This window comes from Cololabis saira, chromosome 10 (genome assembly GCF_033807715.1).
Source record: "Cololabis saira isolate AMF1-May2022 chromosome 10, fColSai1.1, whole genome shotgun sequence".
In the NCBI taxonomy this organism is placed as follows: Eukaryota; Metazoa; Chordata; class Actinopteri; order Beloniformes; family Belonidae; genus Cololabis; species Cololabis saira.
The window spans coordinates 7,907,294-7,933,857 of NC_084596.1; the positions used below are offsets into that span (position 1 = coordinate 7,907,294).

The window sequence follows — 26,564 nt, forward strand, 5'->3', positions numbered from 1 at the left end:
CAAAGGGGTCCGCCGCGTGTGTTTGTGTCCGGTTCGGTTCGGTGGTGTTTTTGTGCTTAATCCGAACCTGGACCAGCATGTCGTCGGTCCAGTCGCTGCGGGACTTCATCAGCCGGAGGCTGGCCGCCGCTGCCGAGGAGATCTTCCTGGAGGTGGAGAGGACCGTGGTCGGGTACCAGGAGGTGGTGGACCGGCAGAGGAGGCTGCTGGACCTCAGCTGGACCCCGGACCCGGACCAGAACCAGGACCCGGACCTGGACCTGGACCTGGACCCGGGCCGATTAGGTAGGGGCGGGGCCAGGGAGTGTTTCAGGTTCACCTGTCAATCATGACAGGTCAATCTTAGTTTTCCCCCAAACATTTCATCACTAGGGATGGGCGGTATGGACTAAAAAATGTATCACGATAATTTCTGGCATTTATCACGATAACGATAAAAATGACGATAAAAAAATACCAATTCAACTCCACCTTTGTAACTATAAATTTATCACCACATTCAGTCTTTGGAGCCAAATCACTGCTCTAAAAGAATATTAAATGCTACTAGGGCTGTTCGATTTTGCCCAAAAATAAAATCTCAATTTTTTTCTCTCAAAATCCGATTTTCGATTACGATTACGATTATTTTGTGAATTGACAAAAGGCAAAGAAATGATTTCAAATATGCTGTTTTTTTATTGAACATTTGCCCCATTGGGCTTTAAGTGCAAACTTTGCTCTTATTAAACCAAAAATAAATGAATAAAGTGCAAAACTCTGTAAAATAAGTTGAAAAAAAGTTTTAAAAAATATAATAAAATATAAAGTTTTATCTCTGAAAAAAAAAATCAGCAAATCAGCACTTGCAAACATACAGTAAGTTATATTTCCAATTAAATAAAACAAGACATTTTTTAATTAAACTAAACTGGGTCTTTGCATGCTAAATAATAATGCAACCCATGAAGCAGGTAGAGGTGTGTAATGTCAGTCATTACATTTGCTATTCACATTTGCAAGTTTTCTGCAAGGAACACGAGCCGGTCTACAGCATCTGGCTTGAGGGATGCCCGGTGGCATGTTAGTATATCACCATGGTTACAACGCCCCCTCCTACACTAAAGAGCCTCTCCGATGGGGCACTTGTCACAGGTATTGAGAGGTATTTCCATCAATCATTAATATGTGTGCAGACAAGGTAAAAAAAAAAGTGAAAAATCGATTTTACGAGTTTCACGTTTTAACATCGTTCTAATTACATAATCGCGATTACGATTTAAAATCGATTAATCGAACATCCCTATAATCCAGTAGGTTCATGGCTGTGCATTTAAAAACCCTGAACTTACACCAGTTGACCAAATTTACTGACTCCACTCAAAAAACTAAGGATCTTACCAAGAAATGTTCTTATTTCTAACCTAAAAATGCCATTACACCTGATAACACACATCATTTAAAGGTTAGGTGTTTTTCCCACGTGTTTCAGTTTAACTTTCATTTGTGTCAAGCAAATTTTAAGTTCTAGTTAAGTTTCAAGTTAAAGGGGACATATGATGGCATTTAATGTATATTTTAAACAGGCCTTGAATGTCTTAAAAACAATCTAAAGCTTGTTTTTTCTACATAAATCAGAAATCCAGCCTGTGGGCCCTGTCACTAGTTTTACCGCTTCTAACCTCTTTTTCTGTGCTCCATTCTAAGGGAAGGGGGGGGGTATGATAATGAGGCTCTGTGCTGATTGGCTCCCTGAATGACTTGTAGCAGGGGAGGAGAATAAACCCTCGCTCCGCCAGAGCAGCCCGAGCCTGTAAATAAATCACAACACTGAATTTTCACAAATGGCAACTTTATTGTTAAAAAAATAAAATATGAGTTGTATATAAATAACATTTATGCACTATTTCAGTCGGATCTGCCCGGCGGATGCTGAAGGCTGGCCCCGGAGCCACGCCGGGCGCCCGGAGCATGGCTCCGCGGCGCATCGCCCGTTACCGGTGATCAAACCGACAGATTTCGCTGAAAATCTCGGAGGGTGAAGCTGGTCCAGCCTGGGACGTACCCCAGAAATCCCTGCTCCCAAAGCGGCTGGGAACCTGGACAATTTAGTCGGACGGACCGCGCTTTGGGAACCAGGAAGTAGGCTGGAGCAGCGCGCATCACCGCGGCTTTAACCGGGGAATCTGACCGGTTCCGACCAGCCGGGATCGCAGGAACCCGCCTGTACTGATAGCAGGGGCTCCCGGGGACCGACCAGCGGAATTTCAGCCGGATCTGCCCGGCGGATGCTGCGCGACGGGCGCCCGGCGCACAGATCGCCTCCGGGGCGCATCCTCTGCGCATCGCCCGTTACCGGTGATCAAACCGACAGATTTGGCTGAAAATCTCGGAGGGTGAAGCTGGTCCGACCTGGGACGGACCCCCGAGGACCCAGCTCCCAAACCACCCGGGAACCTGCATGATTTAACCTGGATCTGCGGCGCCGCGTCCGACTGGCTCAAAGAAGGACCGCTCCAGCCTGCGGAGAGAGCTGGTTGTGGGCGTGGTTTCAGCAGCGGAGGCCGAACCTCTGCGCCTTGGGTGACGTCACCATAGGCGCAGATTTTAATCGGCTCAAAAAAAACCACGTGACACTGGGGGACGTGGTGGGACGTGACTCTGTAAGGCGGGGGTCAGACACCTTGCAGAAATTCATGGTATTTTGTCTCCCCTGTGCTGGCATGGTGAGGGGAGACCACTTTATATATGTTAAAACAAGAAAAAACGTGTTTTTCATAATAGGTCCCCTTTAAAGCTTTAAAGATTTTGAGTTTTGGCAGTGTTCAAAATAAAATTATGAGACCTGCTGTATTGGAGCACATTTTCTTTAGTTATAACTGTAGCGGGAACAGAGGTTTAGAGGAACCTATGTATGTACCGGGTGAAGGCTGATTTATGGTTCCGCGTTACAACAACGCAGAGCCATAAATCAGGCTTTAGAGTGGGAACATATCGGAGAACGGACCAGAAGAATACAGAGTGGATTAGAAATAAAAGTTAAGCACTGAGCTACATGTGTCTCCCGTCTGGGCCATTGCAGACTCATTGCCTGAGCATGTTACCAAAACCAAACATACCCGCTGCCTCTTTCTTCTACCTTTAACGTGCGTTGTGCCGCATTAAATGTAGTCCGGGCGAAACACCTGCTTTGAGCTGGTGAAATTAAATGATTCCTCGAGGCAGAGGAAATTCCTCGATCATTTTTTGTAATCGAATTACTCGAATTATTCGAGGAATCGTTTCAGCCCTACAATCATGACAGGTCAATCTTACAGTTTTCCCCCAAACATATCATCACCATGTTATTCAGGTGCTCCTACAGTTCTCCCCCTCTATCATTCAACCCTCCTGACGTGTCACAGTCTTCTCTTGCTAGTGTTTGCTTCTTATCTGCTAAGCTTCCGAATGCCAAAGTAAGAGCCATGGCTGTGACCGAAATCCCATCCTTCCCCCCTAATGAGTATGCAAAATGAGTATGCAAGATTTTTAGTGCGTCCGAAACATTAGTACGTTCTCAATAGTATGTACTATCCATACTCATTCTGGAGAAATGTTTTACGCTGTTTCCGAATTCGGACACTACCGCACTACATGCTACATACTGCACAGTATGCACTGTATACTGCCTACTGAATGAAGGATTCAGTAGCTGCTCCAGCAGACCGTTCACACAGCAGTGTGCTACAGTGTATCCCAGAATGCATTTTGCACCAAAACGTCAGCGAAAGATGAGATTTAAAAGCAGACTAGAAGCTGTTTTAATAATTGTTCTTTTTGCCAAAGGCATCCTGAAACATATTCTCACTTATTCTGGTCATCTGAATTCACTTATAAATTCTGGAGGGACTTCCACAAGTATATTGCTGATTCTGTCTTTTCTGACTTTCATCTTTATTTTAAGAATGTTATTTTTGGTTTTCATAATTTTAATCACAAAGATAGGGACGCTTTCTTTTTTATGAATCTGTATTTATTTTTAGCAAAGTTTCACGTACATAAGTGCAAATTCATCCACAGAAAGCCTGAACTCCTTGTACTCAAAAAAGAACTTGAACAATATGTGAGGACGATCTACTCATCCAAAAACACACAGGCACAAAAGACCATCGGCATCTGTAAACCGGGGGGGCGGGGCCCAGGATCTGGGTCCAGTGACTGGTGAGATGTCCTGGAGGGGACTTCTCCAGGGTTTTGGGTTTTACAACAGGAACCCGGGCAGATGTGGGCCTGGGATTCTGTCCTCTCTGCTGGACTCACAAACACCGTCCTCATTTTGATGCCAGATTCACTCAAAAACTCGAAGTTGCTTTGATTTACTCGTGTTTACGTAAATCCACGGAGGAGCTACGTGGACCAAGTCCTAGTAGAGCAGATACCCAAACTTTCACCCAAACGCAGTGACATAACTGACATTTGCAGGGACGTAATGACGTGGCTCCTCTTAGCACCCGAGCTGTGGAAAAACAAACCGGTTCTCAGCTGGTTCCTAGTTGAACGAGTTGTGAACCAGAACCAGCTCTGGAACCAGTTTGGTGGTTGTGATTTAGGTGCAGGAAGGTCAGAAAAAGATCTTTTAAGGGTCAAAGTGAAGTGGTACGACGGAGTATTGGGGCCAAATTAAGACAAAAAAAATTGGAAATTACGAGAATAAAGTCATAAAATACTCCGTGGTATGATTACACCCATACTTCCACCGTACTATTTACACTTTCACTGTAAAAGAAATGGTTGAAACATATTTTTATTTTTTTTTACTTCAGGTTCTGTGTTATGATGGAGTATTAGGGCCAAACTAAGACCATAACAAAAAAATGGAAATTACGAGAATAAGGTAATAAAATTACGAGAATAAAGTCGTAAAATTACGAGAATAAAGTCATAATATTACGACTTTATTCTCGCAACAATATGACTTTATTCTCGTAATATTACGACTATATTCACGCAACATTAGGCTATGACTTTATTCTCGTAATATTACGACTTTATTCTCGTAATATTACGACTTTATTCTCGTAATATTACGACTTTATTCTCGCAACATTAGGTTTTGACTTTATTCTCGTAATATTATGACTTTATTTTTGTAATATTACGACTTTATTCTCGCAACATTAGGTTTTGACTTTATTCTCGTAATTTTATGACTTTATTCTCGTAATATTACGACTTTATTCTCGTAATATTATGACTATTCCCGTAACATTAGGTTTTGACTTTATTATCGTAATTTTATGACTTTATTCTCGTAATTTCCAAAAAAAAATTTTGTCTTAGTTTGGCCCTAATACTCTGTCGTAGAAGTGGAGACGTTCAGATTTGTGTGTTTTTATCGTCCATTAGCAGCTTGATTTACTTGTTCTTGTCCCCCCCCAGGCCCAGACCAACATCTCACTGAAGTAGAGGAGGTTCTCGTGGACCAGCAGGTCTTCAGCCAGGACAGGAACCCCAGCCTGGACCAGCAGAACCCTCCGCTCCTGCAGGTGAAGGTGGAACCGGAGGAGCTGAGCAGCAGTCTGGACCAGAACCAGCTGGTCCTGAAGCAGGAGTCCGACTCCTTCCTGCTGAGTCCGTACGAGGGGGCCGGCAGCCTCCCCGAGACCCCCCCGGGGGGGCCGCTGGAGGACCGGGGCCCGGGTAACGCCGGCTCTGGACCAGCCGGCAGGACCCTGACCTACAGCGCGGACGCTTCGGCGGCGGTGCCGACCCCCCGGCTCCCTCCGGACCCCCGGGTCCAGCCGGTGCCGGACCCCCGGGTGCAGCCGGCCCCCGGCTGCGTGCGCTGCGACGTGTGCGGGAAGTCGTTCCGGGACCGGTACTACATGAAGAACCACATGCGGATCCACACGGGCGAGACGCCGTACGGCTGCCAGATCTGCGGCAAGAGCTTCAACCAGGCGTCGACGCTGCACTACCACACCAAGATCCACACGGGCGAGCGGCCGTACTTCTGCAAGGCCTGCGGCAAAAACTTTGTGAAGAACACGCACCTGACGGTGCACATGCGCACGCACACGGGCGAGAAGCCCTTCCAGTGCGGCACCTGCGGCAAGCGCTTCCCCGTCCTGTCCAAGCTCAAGCGCCACGCCATGACGCACACGGGCGAGAAACCGTACAGCTGCACCTTCTGTGGGCGGAGCTTCAGCCGCATCGACAGCCTGACGGCCCACACCAAGATCCACACCGGGGACTGACCCCCCCCCCCCCGCCGTGGTGACGGTTACACATTAGAAAAGACGTTTTTAAGGATAATAAAGTGATTGGTTCCTGTACGGAAGAGTATTAGGACCATGCAGGAGAGAAAATATTTGAGAGGGGAACATTTTTTTTTATTGTGCACTTTGAGAAAAAAGTCGCAATGTCGAGATTAATGTAAAAAAAAAATACAATTTTGAGAAAAAAGTCAATTTTGTGAATAAAGTCGAAATTTGGCCTTTTTTCTCGACATTTCGACTTTTTTCTCGAAATTGTACTTCAACATTAATTTTGACATTTTGACTTTTTTCTCAACATTGACTTTTTTCTCGAAGTGCATAATGAAAAACAATCTTCCTCCTCTAAAATATTATTTTAATTTTTCTCCTGCCTGGCCCTCGAAATGGTAAGAAAAATGTTGAAATACAATTTCAAGAATAAAATTGAAATTTTGTGAATAAAGTCGAAATATGCCTTTTTTCTCAACTTTTCGACTTTTTTCTCGACGTTTCAAAAGAAATTTCTCAACATTTCGACTTTTTTCTCGACATTGACTTTTTTCTCGAGATTGTACTTCGACATTAATCTCAACATTTCTACTTTTTTCTCCACATTTTTACTTTTCTCCACATTTCGACTTTTTTCTCGAAGTGCATAATGAAAAAAAATCTTCCTCCTCTAAAATATTTGTATTTTTCTCCTGTCTGGCCCTAATACTCTTCCGTAGTTCCTGTGACTCTATAATATGTACTTTTAAAACCGGATCATGTGACTAAAGGCCCCGTGTGACATCGGTCGAAACTCAACCGATGAAATAACAATAAAGTGTTCAGATCACCGACAAGGAGGTTCAACTTTTTATTTTTGATATTTTGAACATATTGTTAAATATGTTTATTTCTGCTGTAAAGTTTTAATCTGGAGATCAGCAGATATGAACCCACTGATGGATCTGGACCCTAGTGGTCTGTAGAGGACCTGCAGGTCTGGATCTGGATCTGGATCTGTAGAGATTCCAGGACCGGAACAGAAAACATCAAAAATGCTGTTTCTAAAACCAAGACATGCAGAGGGATTGTGGGAAGTTTCTTCAGTTCATTGAGTTTATAATGAAAAATACAGACACTGCTTTTTTTTTAACAGCTAAATATAATCTTTTGCTTCATTCTCTGTCAAGTAATTAAAATATTGATAAAATATAACCTGCAGTGTTACCAATGAAATGAAATAAACATAAGGATTTTGGGCTTCACTCTCGTTTAAAAAGCACTGCTTTTATTTTTTTATTATTACCGGTAGATTAAAGCAAATAAAATATCTGAGTTTATTGTGTAAGTTTTTCTACTTTTCTCTGCCATAATGGAAACTTTTTAGTTAATAATTTCTCCTAAATATTTTAGAGAAACCAGGAAAAGCAACCCAAATATATATTTTTAAGCCCAATTAGGCCTAAACCTGCTCAACCTGGCAACCCTGACTGAGGCTCTAACAAATGGTAAATAGATTTATTTCTCCTCAAAATAAACTTTTCCTTTTCAAAGAGTAAGAAAACTTTTTAATGATGACCAGATACATTCCCTCTAAAATTAAGATAACAAAATTAAGACCCTTGGAGTGAGACAAAGACAAGTCATTTAAAGGCCGTATTTTAGGAAAATGGAGTTAAAGACCTTTTTAAAGACGTAAGTGTGTCGTCCAATTCTTCTTATACAGTCTCCGGATTAAAGTAATAACTATAAATATAAATCTTTGCGTAATCAAGCAGGGAATACTATTACAGCCATTAAAAGTGTTGCATTATTTAGTTTTTTATTAAAACACTATATAAAAAACATACCACCATTAATTCTGTTTACACACAAACGGCTCAAATACAGTAAACGGCCTTTTCTAACATAAATAAAGAATATAAAGTTGTAGCAAAGCTCCTCAGTTCCTCCTCAGCAGCGACGACTGGAAACAAGCCGGTCTTTTTAAACTTTCCTCCAGCCCTTAAAGGAGAACGTCTGTCCCGGCTGCACGTGCGCCCAGGCGTCGCCCTGGTGCACCCTGGGAGCGGCGTGGGTCCTCATGTGGCCCCAGAGGGCCACCCGGGAGCTGAAGGCCTTGCCGCAGGTGCTGCAGGCGCAGGGCTCCTCGCCGGCGTGGATCCGCATGTGGCTGGTGAGGCCGCAGCGCTGCAGGAAGCCCCGCCCACACACCTGGCAGGTGAAGGGGAACTCACCTGTGTGTAGAGATGGGAATTGAGAAGATTTTTTCGATTCCGATTCTATTTTTTCGATTCAGCTTAACGATTCGATACTTTATCGATTCTCATTTGGAAAAAAGGAGAACCAACAAATTTAGTATCAACTTTGTTTTATATCTTTGAACAAAAAAATATAAGTGAGGTCTCGAGCCTGAATTATGGTTCTGCGTTAAACCAACGCAGAGCACACGCCGTCGCCGTGACGCCGTCACTGTGACGGCGTCGTGAATCCTTCGGACTTCTCCGTCACTCCATTTCTCCGCGGTGCAGTACCCCCCCTGACCGCTAATTCGCGATCTTTTTCTGAATGGTTTATCCGACTTTTTTCAATCACAGTGAATCAAAGAGATAAGGACAACTATTGTGCAAAAAAAACAAAACAAAAAAAATCACACATACACCAAGAAAAGAGCGCTGAAAGTTCACGACTGCTTCAAACCGGAAACCGGAAATGCGTTGCCTCCAAGCGAACCAATCACAGCCCTCTCCGTCTGCGTGTGGTCTGCGTCGCCTTGACGCGTAGTTACAATTTTCGGGAGGTGCAGGTCAGTGACGGCGTGTGGTCTGCGTCGACGCATACCACACGCCGTAGGCACGGCGTCGTTTTGACGCAGAACCATAACTCAAGCTTTAAGACGCCCCCAGACTCGGGCTCCTCCATGGTGCCAGGAGGTCCCCACAAAATTATTTGTAATATAAAATATGTGTTTAATATAAAATAATAATAATAAAATAAATATTCTTCTGTAAAAATTAAATAAATACAACAAATTATTTTGTGGCAATTACACAAGAATGTCCAGTAACATTGGATTCTCTTCCCTGCCTTGATGAAAGGAGAATCTAGCGGTGACTGCTCTTTAACTTCTCCATAGATGAGCTGACGAGCTGCAGCTGTCAGGAGCGCGCTCCGCTGTCCGCCAGAGCGCCCGGCACGTCCACGTGGCCGAGCGCGCAGCTCTTCTAAAGCATGATTTATGGTTCCGCGTTAAATCGACGCAGAGCCTACGGCATAGGGTACGTAGGGACGCGCGCCGTATGGTGCGTGTCGCCGCGTACCCTACGCCGTAGGCTCTGCGTTGGTGTAACGCAGAACCATAAATCAGCCTTACCACACGCCGGCTGACTCCGCGCTCCCAGCGCATCAGCCGGCCGAGTCCTAACAGTTCCCCCCCTTTGTTGAAATGTCCACATTTCAAGTATTGTCGCCCTGTTGTCATCCTTTTTGCTAAAATATAACCAAACTTTCGAGCGTTTATGCCGCTTTGTCCCCGTGTTTTCCTGCTGGGCGCGAATGCGCATGTTGCGCAACGTGCTTGGTGACGTCATTCGCGCCCACTGGAATCGATAAAGCTGGGCATACACTGTGCGATATTTTAAATCGTATGAGACTGCCCCATCTCAAACTGCACGACTAGATCGCGGAGTTCAAAAGTTCAGAGCCCACGATTTATGGTCTCACACTGTACGACCCGATGCTCGGATGTGACCCGTCTGCTCACACTGTACGATCATAATCCTCCCGTCGGACATCTGTTACTGGAACTCAAGGCCGGTTTTGGGGCAGGGGTGAGCTGTGTCCACCCAAACGTGCGTCCTGCCCACCCAAAGGTTATGGGGATCCTTTATTTTTTTATAATTTTATTTTTTTATATATATATATTAAAAAAATCCCAAAATATCTGTACCGTTTCTGATTGGATGGGTACTGCGCATAATTTTTATACACAACAAAGAACGCATACAGCAAAAGTTCTGTCTCGGCGGAGGGACCCGGCGTCCCAGCAAAATGAGAAGAGAAAAAAAGAGTTGTTCCGAACAGCAGACAGCGCACACACTAAAGGCTGATTTATGGTTCTGCGTTACACCAACGCAGAGCCTACGGCGTAGGGTACGCGGCGACCCCCACCGTACGTGGAAATGCAGTCTTTTTTCTGCTATTAAAACATGATTTGTAATGTAAATTTGCAACACTTAAACTACAAATAATAGTTTTTTGACGTGACATCAGAGATTGTGCATGCTCTCTGTGAAAGGATGAGTACAGTCGGGTCGTAGCTGCTTCAACTGTGCGATTCCTTCACGAGGAGCGACCAGGATTTCAAACACGCTTGATTTTCTTGCGACCTCACGATTTGTGATCGGGAGCTCGTCGTGAGGTGTTAATCTCTCGTCGTTACCCCACGTATACTGCACGAGGCACGAGCAACGATTGGGTCGAAATCGGGCCAGTCAAAAAAAAGTTGCACGACTGGAAAATCGGCTCAAAACGAGACGATAATCGCACAGTGTATGCCCGGCTGAAGGGAATCGTTTGCGAAAAAGGCAAACGATTCCAAGGAATTGAAACACTGGGAACCGGTTCTCAACAAGACCCGGTTCTCGATTCCCGTCCCTACCTGTGTGGCTCCGCATGTGCAGCTGCAGGTTCTCGCCCTTCCGGAAGAGCCTCCCGCAGACGCCGCACACGTGCTCCGCCCCGCCGTCGCCGCCACTGCCGGGGGCCTCCGGGGGCCTCGCCGTGTAGCCGTTACCGGGGGCCTCCGGGGGCCTCGCCGCGTTGCCGCGGTGACGCCTCAGCGGCGGCGCCTCCAGGGCCGGGTCCACCTGGATAGGATAGGATTCAACTTTAATAATCCCCAAAGGGGAAACTTCATTGCCACCATGGCCACAACAATACAACACAAAACAATCAACAATACACATTAACAATGTCTCCACCTAGGGACAGCAATGGATTTATACAACAAAAAAATAACCAGAAAATGACCCCCCAAAAAAGGGAGATAATAGAAAAAGAATACAAATCCATTTAAAAGTGCAATGTGCAAGACAAGTATAGCAGCAAATTAAACAGCTAAGAATATAGCTGCAATTAAAAGTGCACTGTACAAGAGAATATGGCAGCAAGTTAGGACAGTCTAAGAGAGTGGCTGCAGTTTAAAGTGCAATTTGCAGTACAAAGGTTTATATAGCAGCAAGACATGACATCAGCAGTCCAAGTAAAAAAAGTCTAGTTGCTGCAGGAACAAATGACTTCCTAAGTCTCTCTGTGGAGCATCTGGGCAAAAGAACCTTCTACTTCTGCTACTTCTCGAAAAAAAGCTGTACAGGGGATGATCATCTTGGGACAGGATAACTCTGAGCTTCCTCCTAGTATAACTGGTACTATAACTGGTACTAATAGCTCTGAGCTTCCTCCTAGTCCTATGCTCTGTTCTGACCTCCAGAGAAGAAGGGCTCATACCAATGACAGAACGGGCCTTTTTTTTTTTTTTTTTTAAACTTCTCTTTATTGAGGTTCTGACAGCATTACAAGTATTTCTGTTCAGCACTTCTCCAAAATTGAACATATGAGCATGAGGCTCCTTTTAAGAAATGAGACTCTCTAGCGCCACCCTTCACCACGACGGCCGTTGGGGGTACTGCAGCCAACAGTGAAGCCGGCACGGGAGAACGGGGAGAACACACATGCAGCGTCATGTGACGTCACATCCACAGCCCAGCGCGGGAAATTTGGGCCCGAATTGCAGCACATTTTGCAGCACACAGCCTGTTCAAGGCAACGGAGAGATACACTAGAGGGCTCATTCTTTTTGGTTTGGAACGCTTCATCTGACATTATTACTAGAAAACTTAAAATGTATACAAATTTTTTTCATAAATCCTGCCTCATGCTCCTTTAATGGGAGAACAAAACTCAGCAGGACACACTTAACAAACATAATACCCCAGTAAGGAAGACAAGGAAGACAAAAAACAAAAAAAAAAAACAAAAAAAACACAACACAAAACAAAACAAAAAGTAGTAGTGGGGCAGAGTAAGACAAATACGGAAATAATAAAAACTAGACAAAACAAAACACACACCATCAGACTGGCATAATGATGTCCGAATTGCTAGGGCATGCTGTAGTTATTTCACACCATGTTAGCTAGGTAAACCAAGGTTCACTCCAAGGGGGTCCACTTGGTCCAGAACGGGCTGCCATATCTTGATAAATCCCTCGATATTGTCGTGGAGGGTATAAGTCAGTTTTTCCAGAGGGAGTACTCTCAGTACTTCCTTATACCAGTCGTCCAGTGTCGGAGCATCCTTGGAAATCCAGAAAGTGAGAATAGTCTTCCTTGCTATGTACAAGAGTATTCCAATCAATTTAGCATTGGGGGCATTTCTTGCACTGTCTGCTTTAGCTGCCAAAATATACTGCAGAGGTGACAGTTCCAAATCATATCCAACCAAAGTAACCACTTCATCCGTCGCTTCTCCCCAGAACTTTTGTACCTTTACACATTTCCAAAACATATGTACATATGTGCCCACTTCAGTGTCACATTTAAGGCAGTTAGGAGAGGCCAGACCAAGTCTGCTCCTCAGTAGTGGTGTAAAATGGAGTCTATGTAATATTTTAAATTGTCTCTCTCTATCAGCATTACAGCTCAGAATAGTGAGTGTATTTCCTATAACCGCTGCCCAGTCATCCTCATCTATCTCACAATCCATATCACTCTGCCATTGCCTACGGATGTGATCAGTAGAGTAATTACAATTTAGGCCAAAGGTTTCATAAACATGAGAGATAAATCTTTGCGGAATGGATTGTTTAAGAATATTTTCCAAAAAAGACTCATTTGGGGCATGTAGGTTTTTTGGTATATAATGTCTTATTTGCAGGTAGCGGTGCAGAGAATATTTACTTTTTAAGCCCTCAAAAGACTCCAATGTTCCTCCTTCATAAAGTTTAGCAAGCTGGTCTAGGCCATTCTCCTGCCAGAGTTTAAACACTGGATCCTGACATGAGGGAGGAAAATCTGGATTCCTCCATATGGGAGCCAGGAGTGAAAAATGGTTTTTAAGTTTGAAGCAAACCTTAATCTTGATCCATGTATTCAAAACAATAAAGTTATTTTGTACCTCTAATTTTACCTTTTTGTAATTCACAAAAGGACAGTCCTTAAGTGCCACTAGGCCACAGTTTCTAGACTCTATATCGACCCATGTATTTGTAATGTCTGGATTCACCCATTCATATATGTACCGAAGTTGTGCTGCCCAATGGTATGACCGCATATTTGGGAACCCCAGTCCACCTTGTTCTTTGCTTCTTTGCAGTTTGCCTATTTTTATTCTTACCTTTTTACCTTGCCAAATGAATTGTGTAAACATTTTATTCAAGTCTATAAAAAAACTGTTGGGAATTGAGTTTGGCAACACCTGTAGAGGGTAGGGGAGAATGGGGTGATTTGAGCCTGTGGGGAAGTTGAGCCACTCCTTGTTTATGAACAACCATAGACAAATTTCGTCACGTGACCACATGTGTTTGAAGAGTCATCCATTGTACTCACCCTGTGATGGAGAGAGGTTGAGTAAGTGGTAAGCATATTTAAGTTCAAAAAACGTTTTTTTGCCGTTCAAAGTGAATTTTTCATGTTCAAGGAGTCGTGATTCTTGCGTCTGAACAATTAAAGACAACGAATCTCACAAATGTGGATTAGGAAGTTATAATATGAGGCTATACTTTTAGCATGATGTTAGCTCTAAACTGCTGGATGATACAAGTTTGTTAAAATGGCAGGGGTGGGGTAATTTTAGCCAAAAGGCCTGGGGCATGTTGAGCCAGTCAGTGGCTCAACTTCACCCACTTATTATTATTATTAAAGTATTATGTTACTGTAATATGTACATTGCATTCTTACATTTTATCACCGAAATGATGTGTGCAAAGTTTCTGAGGCGAAGTTGTGATGGTTCTGTGAATGAAAAGCCCAGCTTCACATTCAAAGAGAATGATGAAGGACTCGTCCCTAGAGGTGATGTGCTCATGAAACTCCCAAAACCGCAAAAACTTGGGGGAACAGCCAGAAGGGAGAAGACGTTCGTATTCCCGTGCAGCATTGACAAGTGGGATGTTGAGTAGTAGCCTTGAAGTTCATTTTTTTCTTCATTGTTAACAATAAAACATTTAAGGAGTCATTTGGTGTTGAATTTGTCTTGCTTTGATATGGCATTAAATGAGGTGAAAATGTTAAGTTTTACTTCAACATAATCAGTGGCACAATTTACCCCCCTGTGGCTCAACTTACCCCTCACCGGGGGCAAGTTGAGCCAAGAGACCACTTTTTTTTTTGAAAAGTCATATTTTGAAAACAGTTAATTTTAGATCAAAGGTGATTATTCCCATCGATGCACCACATCCTGAAATATATGTACATATTTTAGTTGGAGACATTACTGTCATGCCTTCACTTTAAAGATGCCTTAAGTAAAAACTGGCTCAATTCACCCCGCTCTCCCCTACAATAACCTAGGTAATATGTTCATTTTGAGCACGCTTATCCTACCCAGCCAGGAGACAGGTAGGGTTCCCCATCTGTGCAAGTCCTCTCTAATGCGTGTTATGATTGGCTTAAGGTTAAGCTTGACCAGTTTTTTCAGAGGAGGACTGATTCCGATTCCAAGGTATGTTATCTCCTTAGGTGACCATTGAAAAGGAAATCCACCAGGTGGGGCACAACCCGTCAAAGCACCAATAGGCATAGCCTCTGTTTTCAATAAATTAACCATAAAGCCTGAAATGTGTCCAAATTGTTGTAGACATTCAAGCAGACATGGTATGGTTGTGTGTAAATCGACTAAGTATAGCAAGACGTCGTCCGCATACAAATACATTTTATGTACTGTGCCTTTAACATTAAAGCCTCTAATGGTTGTGGTAGATCTAATGAGCTCTGCTAGAGGCTCGATGGCCAGAGCAAACAGGAGGGGGCTCAGTGGGCACCCTTGACGGGTACCTCGCTCAAGTGGGAATGGATCTGAGCATTAAGAGTTGGTAATCACCGCCGCTTTAGGGGAGCAGTACAACAACTTCACCCAGTCAATAAAGCCTGTGCCTACTTCAAATTTCCCCATAGCATAAAAAAGGAAAGGCCATCCAAACCCTATCAAATGCTTTTAGTGAGTCTAGAGATACCACTAGTCCATGCATATCATTATCACTGGCCAGCTGGATTATGTTCAGAAGCCTCCTAATGTTGTTAGAGGAACTCCTACCTTTAATAAAGCCTGTTTGGTCAGGTTTTACTAATACTGATATTAGAGGTTCCAGCCGTAAAGTCAAGACCTTAGCCAAAATCTTTGCGTCTACATTAACTCATTGACTGCCAGCCATTTTCAGAGCAGAGCTCCATACTGCCAGAGTTCTTGGGCATTTTGGCTGATGTTCAAAGACCCACAGAATATTGACTTTTAGGAGTACATAAACATTGAAACTATGTCAAGAAACTTTAGACTCGTGAACATCAGGGGAAAAAAAGTTTGTTTATCATTTTCTGTTCTTTAAATATCAGCAGTAGAACATAGGGGTGGTTTCAGCGAAAAACACAAGGTTTGAACCAAAAAGCGGAGATAATGAGCTTTTTGTGCAGAGAGGCAATTTGAGCAGAACGGTGACTTTGATGTCAATATTTTATGTTGTAGTGACCCCTACATAATCTGAACAGTTGTTTACTTCTATGAAACAAAAAATGCAAAGGAAAAAATTGACTTTTGATGACAAAACAATTTATTAAAAACAATTTATACAGGCCATTTGCTATTTACACAGGTATCTTTTCTTACAATGACAATAAAAGCGATTCTGATTCTGTGTGTGTGTGTGTGTGTGTGTGTGTGTGTGTGTGTGTGTGTGTGTGTGTGTGTGTGTGTGTGTGTGTGTGTGTGTATCCCTACGAATAATTCTTTTTTGTGTGGTAGGCATTGAAACATTCTCCTGCATGCAGGGGGACACAACAGGATCGGCACCACATTTTGGTCTCTCTACGCAGACCCCTGCGTATACAAACTCGACACCTCCTCTTTGGCTTTTTCGTTTTGTCAGTACCCTGCATGTATACAAGCTGATGATTTCTCATCCGCCCATCTAGACGACTCTCTGGGTCTGTGTTGTAAGGGGCCCTCTGTTTGCCTCTGCCTTGCTGGGAGTCCCCGCCCCCCTCAGCCCCCACACCTGCAGGATCCTCCTCCATCTTCTCTCCCTCCTCATCCTCTTGTCGTTGTGAAGTCCAGGACCTTACTACTTGCCTAATGAATTCCAAATGGGATTTGCACTCCCCTGGGTTCTTGGCTCTGTATAGGACATGGGCGTTGAACATAGCAATCTGAAACAGATAGGCTACAAACTTTTTGGACCAGTTTAGCGACCTTCGGATAAAGGGGTAATGAGCAATGTTCTGATCTAACTTGTCAACCCCATTCATGCAAGCGTTGTCTGCAACGATGCATTCTGACTTCAGCTGGGACACCTTGTTTTTTTGTCCTTTCTGCCACACGTCCACCCGCTCCATCCTATCTTGGTGGTCAGACTTTGTCACCTCAGTGATGACCTTTGGTTCCCCCCTGTTTTTGCGGAGAGTTCCACACACATTGACATTTGCTGCTACCAAACGCTCACAAAGAGCCACAGAGTTGTAGAAATTATCCATGTGTAGTGTGTAACCGTGACCTTGGAGACGATCTAAGAGCCCAAACACTGTATCTGGCAGGGTGCTTCCTACCCCAACATAAGGCTTCATGTTGAAACAGTACCCTGTGGCAGAGTCACATAATATATACGATTTAATGCCGTATTTCACGGGCTTTTGAGGGTTGTACACCCTGAAGGAGAGACGCCCCCGCCACAGCATCATCCCTTCACCAATGCATATATTCTGCCTAGGTTGGTACAGCTCTTTGAATTTATCCACAATGGAATCCAACACTGGCCGGACTTTGTACATCCGGTCAGTGGCATCCTTGGCTCTGTTATCATTGAAATGTAGGAACCTCCATATGAGCTGGAACCTGTTTCGTGACATAGTCCTGGAGAAATATGGGGTGGCATCCACCTCATCCACACTCCAATAAAGCTCCAAGTTTGGCTTTTTTACAAAGCCAGTGAGGAATGTTAGCCCAAAGAATGATTTCATTTCTTGAACTGACACCTGTTTCCATGCGTTTTGCCTACTGTGTGGTGTGTAGGGGTGGGCCTCAAAATATCGCTGTGCATACAAGTTTGTCTGCTCTACAATGTGGCCTAACAGCTCATCAGTTAGGAAGAGCTCAAAGAAGTCTGCTGGCGATTCAGAAGTCATCTCTGCAGCAGCGCTCTGCGGACCAGGTCTGGCACTGAAGGGGATCTTGTGTGGCTTCCAGTCACTTTCCTGCCAATCAGGATCCTGCCCACAATCTCTGCTCGATGCACGACCTATAAATTATACATACATATATTCCATTACCTATATGTTATACATACCAGATGCCATTATCATAAAAATACAATGTACCGTGAAGATTTTTTTTTACCCTTTCTTTTTTTACCACTGCCAACAGGGTGCCTGGGATCCATGCCCGATGCATCATCTGTGAATTACAGAAATATATCCGTATATTTATAACTGTAAAAATACATTTTTTTATCACTACAGTGTAGGGCTGGGCGATATGGACAAAAAGTCATATCTCGATATTTTCTAGCTGAATGGCGATACTTGATATATATCGATATTTTTTCTGTGCCATAATTGGGGTTTCCCCAAAAGCATTATAGCATAGCATCTCTGTTAGCTTCTCCGTTAGCATCTCTGTTAGCTTCATTTTTTTCTGAGGCCAACCCTTAAAAAAACAGTGAGTTTTAATACAAAGCCTCGTGCCAAATGTCACACAGGTTCCTTTATTAACAGAGGTCTGCACAATATCAAAATGTATAAAACAAATTAAATAAAAATAAACTGCCTGCATATATAGAATAAAAATGCTTCTTGAATAAAATAAAACAAATATCCCTTTCCTGCATAACAATTAAATTAAAATACACTGTGCAATTCATACAATGTAGACAGTAACAGGCAGACTTTTCCACTGAGGTTGACAGTTGTGCAAATAACAAAACATTTGTGCAAATCTCAAATCAATTTGTCACTAAATAAGCTATATCAAAATCATAATTTTTTTTATATCGATATAAACGATATTGTCTCGTACCATATCGCGTTTGAAAATATATGGATATATATATTAAAATCTCGATATATCGCCCAGCCCTAGTACACATATTACTATGATGAACATATATGCCCCTAATCCACCGCCTCCCTCATTTTGGACTAGTGTAGCAACAGTATTGGAGGAATACAAATGCCCCCTCACAGTACTGGGTGGCGACTTTAATAGCTGTTTAGACAACAAATTAGACAGGTCCACAGCAAATACACATAGACAAACAGGTACAGGAGCTCCACTAGTTAAAATGTTAGATGATATTAATCTGAAAGATATATGGAGAACTTTAAACTCATCAGTTAGGGACTTCACGTTCTACTCTAATCCGCACAATTCGTATTCGCACATTTTTTTTTTTTTAATAAATCGATATAAACGATATTGTCTCGTACCATATCGCGTTTGAAAATATATCGATATATATTAAAATCTCGATATATCGCCCAGCCCTACTACAGTGTAATGTGGAGATTTATTTTACCTTTCTTCTTTGCACTGCCAGCAGGAGTGGGCCCGGGCCCTCTGGTAGTGGAGCGAGATGTAGGCCTAAGATCTGTGAATTATAGAAATAAATATGTGAATCAACCTGTGAAAGACAGTAACATTAGTTGCATTGCTGAGTGAAGACGCCATCATTACTAAGCTGCTACCTCGTCGCTAAGTTGCTAACAAGTTCACTTCTTACCTCGTGGTCTTGGCGGCTCTGGGGAAGATGATCGGCTGCTATCCGTTGATCCCGAGGGATACCACTCTTCCGAAGAATCAGGATCACTGAATTCTTCATCGCTTGGTTCATCTTGATCACCCACTCGATCCTTTGATGTGCCCAAACGAAATCGTGAAGCGTTAGCTGCCGGCAGGGGTGGATCTATGGGTGGGCCTGGATGTGCACAGGCCCACCCAGATTGACAGCTTGCCCACCCAGTAATAAAAACATATTTTATTTATTTTTTCATAATAATTCATGATCAGTTACCATTGTGTCTGCCTTAAAAGTGTAACTGTGTAACTATTTTCAAAGTTTATTTAGACGGTTAGACTGCTACATTAAGCAGTGTAAATACACCGGGTTTTAGCAGAAATGCTAGTTTCCACCCGCAGTCCCCACAAACAACCAGACACACTCACACTCACACCTACGGGCAATTTAGAATGATCAATTAACCTAGCATGCATGTTTTTGGACTGTGGGAGGAAACCGGAGTACCCGGAGAAAACCCACGCAAGCACGGGGAGAACATGCAAACTCCACACAGAAAGACCCTGGGCCTGGGAGTCGAACCAGGGACCTTCTTGCTGTGAGGCAACAGTGCTAACCATTAAGCCACCGTGCTTTTCTTGTTAACATTTAAAATTTTAAATAAAAAAATATAAAAACGAACTTTCTCTCACACATGGTTGACTAGGGTTGCCACCTTTCAGAAATAGAAATAAGGGACGCCCTGATTTCAGCAGCGCAGGAGCCAAAAAAAAAGCCCCAAAACTTCTAAACTGAATAAAAATGTGTTTATTTTATATGAAAAAACAAAATGCTTTGATTTAAAGTCTAAAGTGCTTTAATAGCATTGAACTTGCATAACTGTATAGACAGACAACCATACTAGCAACTGAAATATCCTCCTATTCTATGTATGTCCACATCAGCCAAGATGTATAATATAGTTACAGGTGAAGAATATGGTGTAAAAGTTAACTTATTTCAATAATTCAACTAGAATATGGTGTAAGTTAATTTATTTCAATAATTCAACTAGAATATGGTGTAAAAGTTAACTTATTTCAATAATTCAACTAGAATATGGTGTAAAAGTTAACTTATTTCAATAATTCAACTAGAATATGGTGTAAAGGTTCATTCATTTCAATAATTCAACTAGAATTTGGTGTAAGTTAATTTATTTCAATAATTCAACTAGAATATGGTGTAAGTTAATTTATTTCAATAATTCAACTAGAATATGGTGTAAAAGTTAACTTATTTCAATAATTCAACTAGAATATGGTGTAAAAGTTAATGAAAATACGGTACAAATCGTGTCCCGTATTAGTTCAATACGGGACGCAACATTTTTTTCTCAAATAAAGGACAATTCCGTATTTTACGGGACGGGTGGCAACCCTATGGTTGACTGATGTTACGCGTCATGTTTCAGTTCACGAGCGGGTCAGAGGGCGGGTCATTTAGGTAGACTACTGTTGCAGGTAGCTGAAATCGTTGAACAATGGCCAAACAGCTGTCTTTGAGCCACTTTTTCAACAGCTGGACGGATGCCCTTCCGACATATTTCCTAATATGAACAGTCCGTTAAGAGCCATCATAACGCTCCCTTTGACCTCCTGCAGCGTTGAGACTTTTCTCCGCTACAAACAGGATCCCGGCCTGAGATCATCCATGCTGACTGGCCGCCTAAATTACCTGACACTTATTTCATTTGAAAGAGAAATGATGAAATGATTGACTGTTCGGATTATGATGACAGAATCAACGCTTTTAACTCCAAGCCCAGAAGACTCCGTCTTGTTTAGCAACTGCAGGTAAAACAGTGTTGTTTATTTTTATATTTCTGGCCCGCCGTGGCATGTTATGATTGCGTTTACATGTGGGGAAGCACAAAACTTTAACATGTTCAATTTGTCTGACATTTCAATATCTGTTCTCTACTACCCAACCCCACTTGCAAATCACCAACTTTATGAACGAACCTCATAAGCGAGTACTGGTTGCGACAGTCAGGTGCGCTGCGCTGTCTAATGTGCTGAATTTGTGTCCAGAGCGAGGTGTGAAGATTTATTTATGCTATTAAGTGAACAGAGAAAAACATGTCTCTCATTGTTTAATATCAGCAAAACAATAAAGGTTCAGCAAAGACATAAACTCAATCTCTTTCGTTCTCTCCCTCTTTTTTCCTTATCCTACAGTAGGACTGCTGTATATCCTTTCATACCTGTAGATATGTATCTGACAGCAATCTGACTTAAGTACGACTAGTACTATAATTTACAGATTTTTTACACAATGTAATTTGTACGCACATCTCAACTTTAAAAAAATCAGGCCCATCCAAATTTTTGCAGGCCCACCCATTAGCTACATTCTGGCTCCACCACTGGCTGCCTGTATTTCTCTGTCGTCTCTCTGTTGTCTCGCCATTTCTGTTCTGCACCGTCTTCCTTCTTCTTCTTCTTCTAGCCCCTCCCCCGCGATCACTCATCCAAATAGGCACTTTGCTGCCAACTACTGGCCTGATATTTACTGACAAGTTGCGCCAGGCTTTTTGCAAGCCTCTCACATTAAAAAGCATAATTGACGCCAAATCTATTTACAACCGTTCATTGCCATTGACGCCAATTGGCGTCAATGGCAGTGAATGAGTTATAAAAAACATTTAAAGGAGCATGAGGCTCCTTTTAAGAAATGAGACTCATTAGCGCCACCCTTCGCCACGACGGCCGTCGGGGGTACTGCAGCCAACAGTGAAGCCGGCACGGGAGAACGGGGAGAACGCGCATGCAGCGTCATGTGACGTCACATCCACCGCCCAGCGTGGGAAAATCCGGTCATAATTGCAGCACATTTTGCAGCACACAGCCTGTTCAAGGCAATGGAGAGATACGCTAGAGCCGTGATTCCCAACCCCCGGTCCCCGGACCGGTACTGGGCCGTAGAGCCGTTACTACTGGGCCGTGAAATGGCTTGTGTTCCGATCATAATTAGGGCTGCAACGATTCTTCGACGTTGTCGACAGAAAGCGATAATCAAAATTGTCTGCAATTGTCACCAGACTCCAATGGAGTGAGGCATCTCACTTCACTTTAACTCATGCAATCTCTGCCGAGAGCCACGCAGCACCACAGCGTCTCAGCACAGCTTTTCTTTTCTTTTCTTTTTTTGCGTCTCAGTGCAGCTGCGGGTAACAAAACTTCAAAAGTTCTGGAGCATTTTAGCCTGGATACGGCGAATAAAAAGAAAACTTGCAAGGTTTGCAAAGGAGACCTTGCTTATCACGGGAGCACGTTGGTAATGCACGAGCATTTGAGGAGAAAAAGCACCTCGGACAGTTGAACGAAACGGACTCGTCTTGGTAAGGTATTAAGCGTATTTTGGCTTTAAAAGAGAGCTTTGACGTTATGCCTGACTGTGCCTGACAAAAGTATTTTAAATTAAATGCATGCAGACCGATGAAGAGCCACCATGGAGCCCTTTCTGCAAAAGAAGCAGACGTGTTCCTGCACCAGACGACTGCGCTCACTGATCAATACTGCAGCTGATCTGTGATATGAGGCTCTCCACGGTTGATGGTGACGAGTTTCAACAAATGATACACCAGTTCCACCAAGATACGTCCTGCCATCCAGAACCCATTTACCCACTTGATGGAGAAAAAATACCAGACGTTTTATTTTATTTTATCATTTATTTTTTATATAACACAATTGCCTGTCCTTAAAAAATGAAAAATAATGGACAGAGGTTTATTTATTTATGGATTTATGTCTATACTGACTGATCATTGTGCCTGTCCTTGGTTTTTTATTTAATTTTTGTATGAACAGCAGCAAAGTTGAATAAAATATCTATTTTTCATTGAAGTACCCATCTTTCTCATGTTTATGATAATTTGCCACATAATTAAAGCAACCTCATACTAAATTTAAGAAAACAATTTTTGCATTTTTTTGTCTCATAATTTCATCCAAAACTTGTATAAATCGAAATGTGTTTCTTTGAGTGGCAGCCCTGTCATGGCTTGGCGGCTGACAAGTTATTCATTAGTATAAAGTTTTTGTTTTGTTTTGTATCCTGGTTTTGAACATTGCGTTTGTTTTGGATGCATAATTGCATATTGTTAATGGAACCGCAGGAATAACATCTGACAAGTCTTGTGTACAGCTAAAGATGAACTGTATCAATATACCGTCAATCAATAATCAGTTTATGATCACATTCAAACTGTTCTGTTCTTGTTGGTCTGGACAAGTATATTCTTTTTTGGGTTTGGTTTTAGATTTTACAAAATTTGTTAAGTGTGATCTCTACATTTACTTTTAGAAATGATAGGCTGTAATCACTGGGTGAGTTGCTTATTGAAATAATAATGTCTTTAGCAATAAAAAGGGGGCAAAATGTCCCGGCGGTCTGGCAATTGAAATAGGCTGTTATTTTCGTAAAATGAGTGTTTAGCCACCTGTTGGTGGATAAATATATGCACCTGAAACCATTGTAAAGTTAGTAAAACAATGATAGTCTGCATTTTATAATGCATTGTTTTTTTCTAAAATGTTTATTAAAATTGACATAAATTGTCAACCGGTCCCTGAGCTTTTTGTTTATACTTGTGCTGGTCCTTGGCACAAAAAAGGTTGGGAACCCCTGCGCTAGAGGGCTCAGTCTTTTTGGTTTGGAACGCTTCATCTGACATTATTACTAGAAAACTTAAAACGTAGTTTTTTTTTTTTTCATAAATCCTGCCTCAAGCTCCTTTAAAAGGGATCTGCTGATGTCAAATGATCTGAGTTTCCGTAAGAAAAATAATCTGGACTGGGCCTTCTTAAAAATAGCATTACAGTCCGTCTTTCAGTCCAGTTTACAGTCCCCGTGCACACCAAGATATTTATATGATGGTACAATCTCTCTGGCTCTCACCTGCAGCCAGTCCTCCGCGGGGCTGGGAGGGAGGATCTGGAAGAGGTCCGGCTCTGCTTTGACGGTTCTGTCCGTCTCTGGGTCCGCGCCCGGCTCCTCCGGACTCTCCTCCATCCCTGGAGGCTCGGTTCTGTCCTGCTCCACCTTAATCTGCTGGGGTTCTGGTTCCTCCTGGACCGGACTGGTCTCCCCGGCCCGGTCAGCCCCCTGTTCGCTGAAGACATGTTTCTGCAGGAGGTCTGGAGCCAAGACAAGGACCAGAACAGTTATCACAATTATACAAAAACATACAAATAAACATTTTATTCAAAATACAGATCTGAATAAACATGTAGATATGTACATTTATTAATATATGTAGATATATAGATGTATATCATGGATATAGATATGTTATATGTAGGTATGTACATAGATATGAGTTGTAATTACTTCTATTATTACATATATACATAGTAGTACAACTAAATGCTGGACGTTGGTTTTGTTTTCTTTTGACTATCTTTATATATACAGGACTGTCTCAGAAAATTTGAATATTGTGATAAAGTCCTTTATTTTCTGTAATGCAAAAATGTCATACATTCTGGATTCATTACAAATCAACTGAAATATTGCAAGCCTTTTATTATTTTAATATTGCTGATCATGGTTTACAGCTTAAGAAAACTCAAATATCCTATCTCAAAAAATTAGAATATTCTGGGAATCTTAATCTTAAACAGGGTTACACACCTTTCTCGTGCAGGTTTGTCTCAGGTGTCCCGGCCACGTCCAGCAGTCTGCGCATGCGCTCCAGCTCCTCTTCGTACTGAATGATGGTCTTTTCAAACTCTGTGAATATTTCTACGGCAGCAGCTGTGAGTTTCTCGCTGATAAACCCCCGCAGAAACTGAACCGAGGACATTTTTGACGGCAGATGTTGAAGATGATCAACTGAAACACAAAAAAATAAACGAGATAATCAGCAACAATAGCACGGAGCCTGGAGCTTCCGCCTCTTCTTCTTCTACGGTGACGGAACTCCGGCTCCGCGGAGCAGCAGCGCCCCCTGGCGGGACTTAGGTAGAGCGGGTTAGTTTAGGTTAGGTTAGTTTAGTTTAGTTTATTTCGAACATGTAAAAAAAAAACAAGAAAAAAGAGCATTCCACCACATAAAGAAAAAAACCAACATAAAAAAACGTATTTCAAGTTACATGTTCGAAAAGGAGTGGGAGGAAGTATAAACGTATTTTCCACAACTAAAGATAAATTATATGTCTGTATTTATTTTTTATACTATACACTAATTTGTATAAATATATGTCATTTTTACAAAAATAACCTGTTTAATACAAGATGTAAGCTCTATCATAAATATAATATAACTGCGTTCCATTTACCTCGGAAGACGGAACTCGGAACTGGGAATGGCGTCACAGCCGGGTTATCAGCGTTCCAGTTACAAAGTCGGAAAACAAGTTTGTAGTTCGAATATACCACATGAAAAATGTAAAGTACACTATAGCAGCATATATATGCCGAACAATACTTGTATACGACTGATTTAGTGTGACCAAAACTAGACAGAAGTGCTACGAATTATTACAGAGCTCTCTTCTACTTACTGTTTACAGCCGGGCCAGCCATCGTGGAATGTTAACTCGGAGGTGGTGAAGACTCTCCTTATCTTTCCGAATAGGACATCCCACTTCGAGGGGCGTTCCAGTTGAAAATTCCGAGGACAAATGGAACAAGAGTACCATAAACATAAAGACAACATGAGAAAATAGCAGAACACACAGCTGGTGATCTTTAAACTCAGTTTAAATTACTTTTATACCTCAAATAAACCATTTCTTTATATTTCTTCTTAAATTGTTTTATGTTTGTACATTCTTTTAACTCCAAATTCAAACCATTCCACGGTTTAATTCCACAAACTGATACACAAAATTTATTTTTGTTGTATGCACGAATAAAGATTTGAAGTTTAGGTTATCCCTTAAATTATAACCACCTTCCTTCCCAAGGAATAATTTCTGAATGTTATCCGGTAGCGAATGATTTTTTGCTTTAAACATTACTTATGCAGATTGAAATGCCACTAGATGCATGAGTTTTAATACTTTAGACTGTAAGAAGAGTGAGTTAGTGTGATCTCGATGTCCAGCCTTATGAATGTATCCTATTGCTCTCTTTTGAAGTACAAGTAATGAGTGTAACCTAGTTTTAGCGGTGAGAGATTAGATACAGCAGCAGTGGCGCCCCGAGAAAATGAAGTGTTCACCTGGGTGTCCACGTTTCATCAGGAAAGACAGCGTGAAACCAACACATCAACATTCAGGGGCCCCTGATCACCGCTTGGGGGCACCACTGCATAACAGCTGTATAACCAGTACTGGAGTTGAGGGGGGATGAGGGGGCACGGCATCCCCCCT

At 42.4% G+C, this 26,564-nt stretch overlaps 3 protein-coding genes across 3 annotated transcripts; 1 reads left to right on the forward strand and 2 right to left on the reverse strand.

Moving 5' to 3' along the window:
• LOC133452371 (zinc finger protein 250-like) lies at positions 1-6,382 on the forward strand. Its single transcript, XM_061731639.1, has 2 exons — positions 1-285; positions 5,398-6,382. Exons 1-2 carry the CDS (start codon positions 78-80, stop codon positions 6,213-6,215), a joined length of 1,026 nt encoding a protein of 341 aa, XP_061587623.1. The 5' UTR covers positions 1-77; the 3' UTR covers positions 6,216-6,382.
• A 1,617-nt stretch (positions 6,383-7,999) lies between these two features.
• LOC133452162 (zinc finger protein 835-like) lies at positions 8,000-25,147 on the reverse strand. The gene is made up of 4 exons (XM_061731383.1): positions 24,880-25,147; positions 24,145-24,383; positions 10,864-11,071; positions 8,000-8,440 (listed from the first exon to the last, which is right to left on the reverse strand). Exons 1-4 carry the CDS (start codon positions 25,049-25,051, stop codon positions 8,190-8,192), a joined length of 870 nt encoding a protein of 289 aa, XP_061587367.1. The 5' UTR covers positions 25,052-25,147; the 3' UTR covers positions 8,000-8,189.
• On the reverse strand, positions 16,131-17,857 carry LOC133452368 (piggyBac transposable element-derived protein 4-like). The gene is made up of 2 exons (XM_061731634.1): positions 17,805-17,857; positions 16,131-17,706 (listed from the first exon to the last, which is right to left on the reverse strand). Exons 1-2 carry the CDS (start codon positions 17,845-17,847, stop codon positions 16,190-16,192), a joined length of 1,560 nt encoding a protein of 519 aa, XP_061587618.1. The 5' UTR covers positions 17,848-17,857; the 3' UTR covers positions 16,131-16,189.
• Positions 25,148-26,564: the final 1,417 nt, after the last annotated feature.

What these genes read in the sequence shown, in the direction of transcription:
- LOC133452371 (XM_061731639.1), top strand. Translation starts at nt 78, where the DNA reads ATGTCGTCGGTCCAGTCGCTGCGGGACTTCATCAGCCGGAGGCTGGCC. An exon ending in CCTGGACCCGGGCCGATTAG is followed by an intron (nt 286 to 5,397) that starts GTAGGGGCGGGG and finishes GTCCCCCCCCAG; the next exon opens with GCCCAGACCAACATCTCACT.
- LOC133452368 (XM_061731634.1), bottom strand. Translation starts at nt 17,847, where the DNA reads ATGGATCCCAGGCACCCTGTTGGCAGTGGTAAAAAAAGAAAGG. An exon ending in CAGTGGTAAAAAAAGAAAGG is followed by an intron (nt 17,707 to 17,804) that starts GTAAAAAAAAAT and finishes TATAATTTATAG; the next exon opens with GTCGTGCATCGAGCAGAGAT.
- LOC133452162 (XM_061731383.1), bottom strand. Translation starts at nt 25,051, where the DNA reads ATGTCCTCGGTTCAGTTTCTGCGGGGGTTTATCAGCGAGAAACTCACA. An exon ending in GACAAACCTGCACGAGAAAG is followed by an intron (nt 24,384 to 24,879) that starts GTGTGTAACCCT and finishes TCTTGGCTCCAG; the next exon opens with ACCTCCTGCAGAAACATGTC. An exon ending in CCGCGGAGGACTGGCTGCAG is followed by an intron (nt 11,072 to 24,144) that starts GTGAGAGCCAGA and finishes TATCCTATCCAG; the next exon opens with GTGGACCCGGCCCTGGAGGC.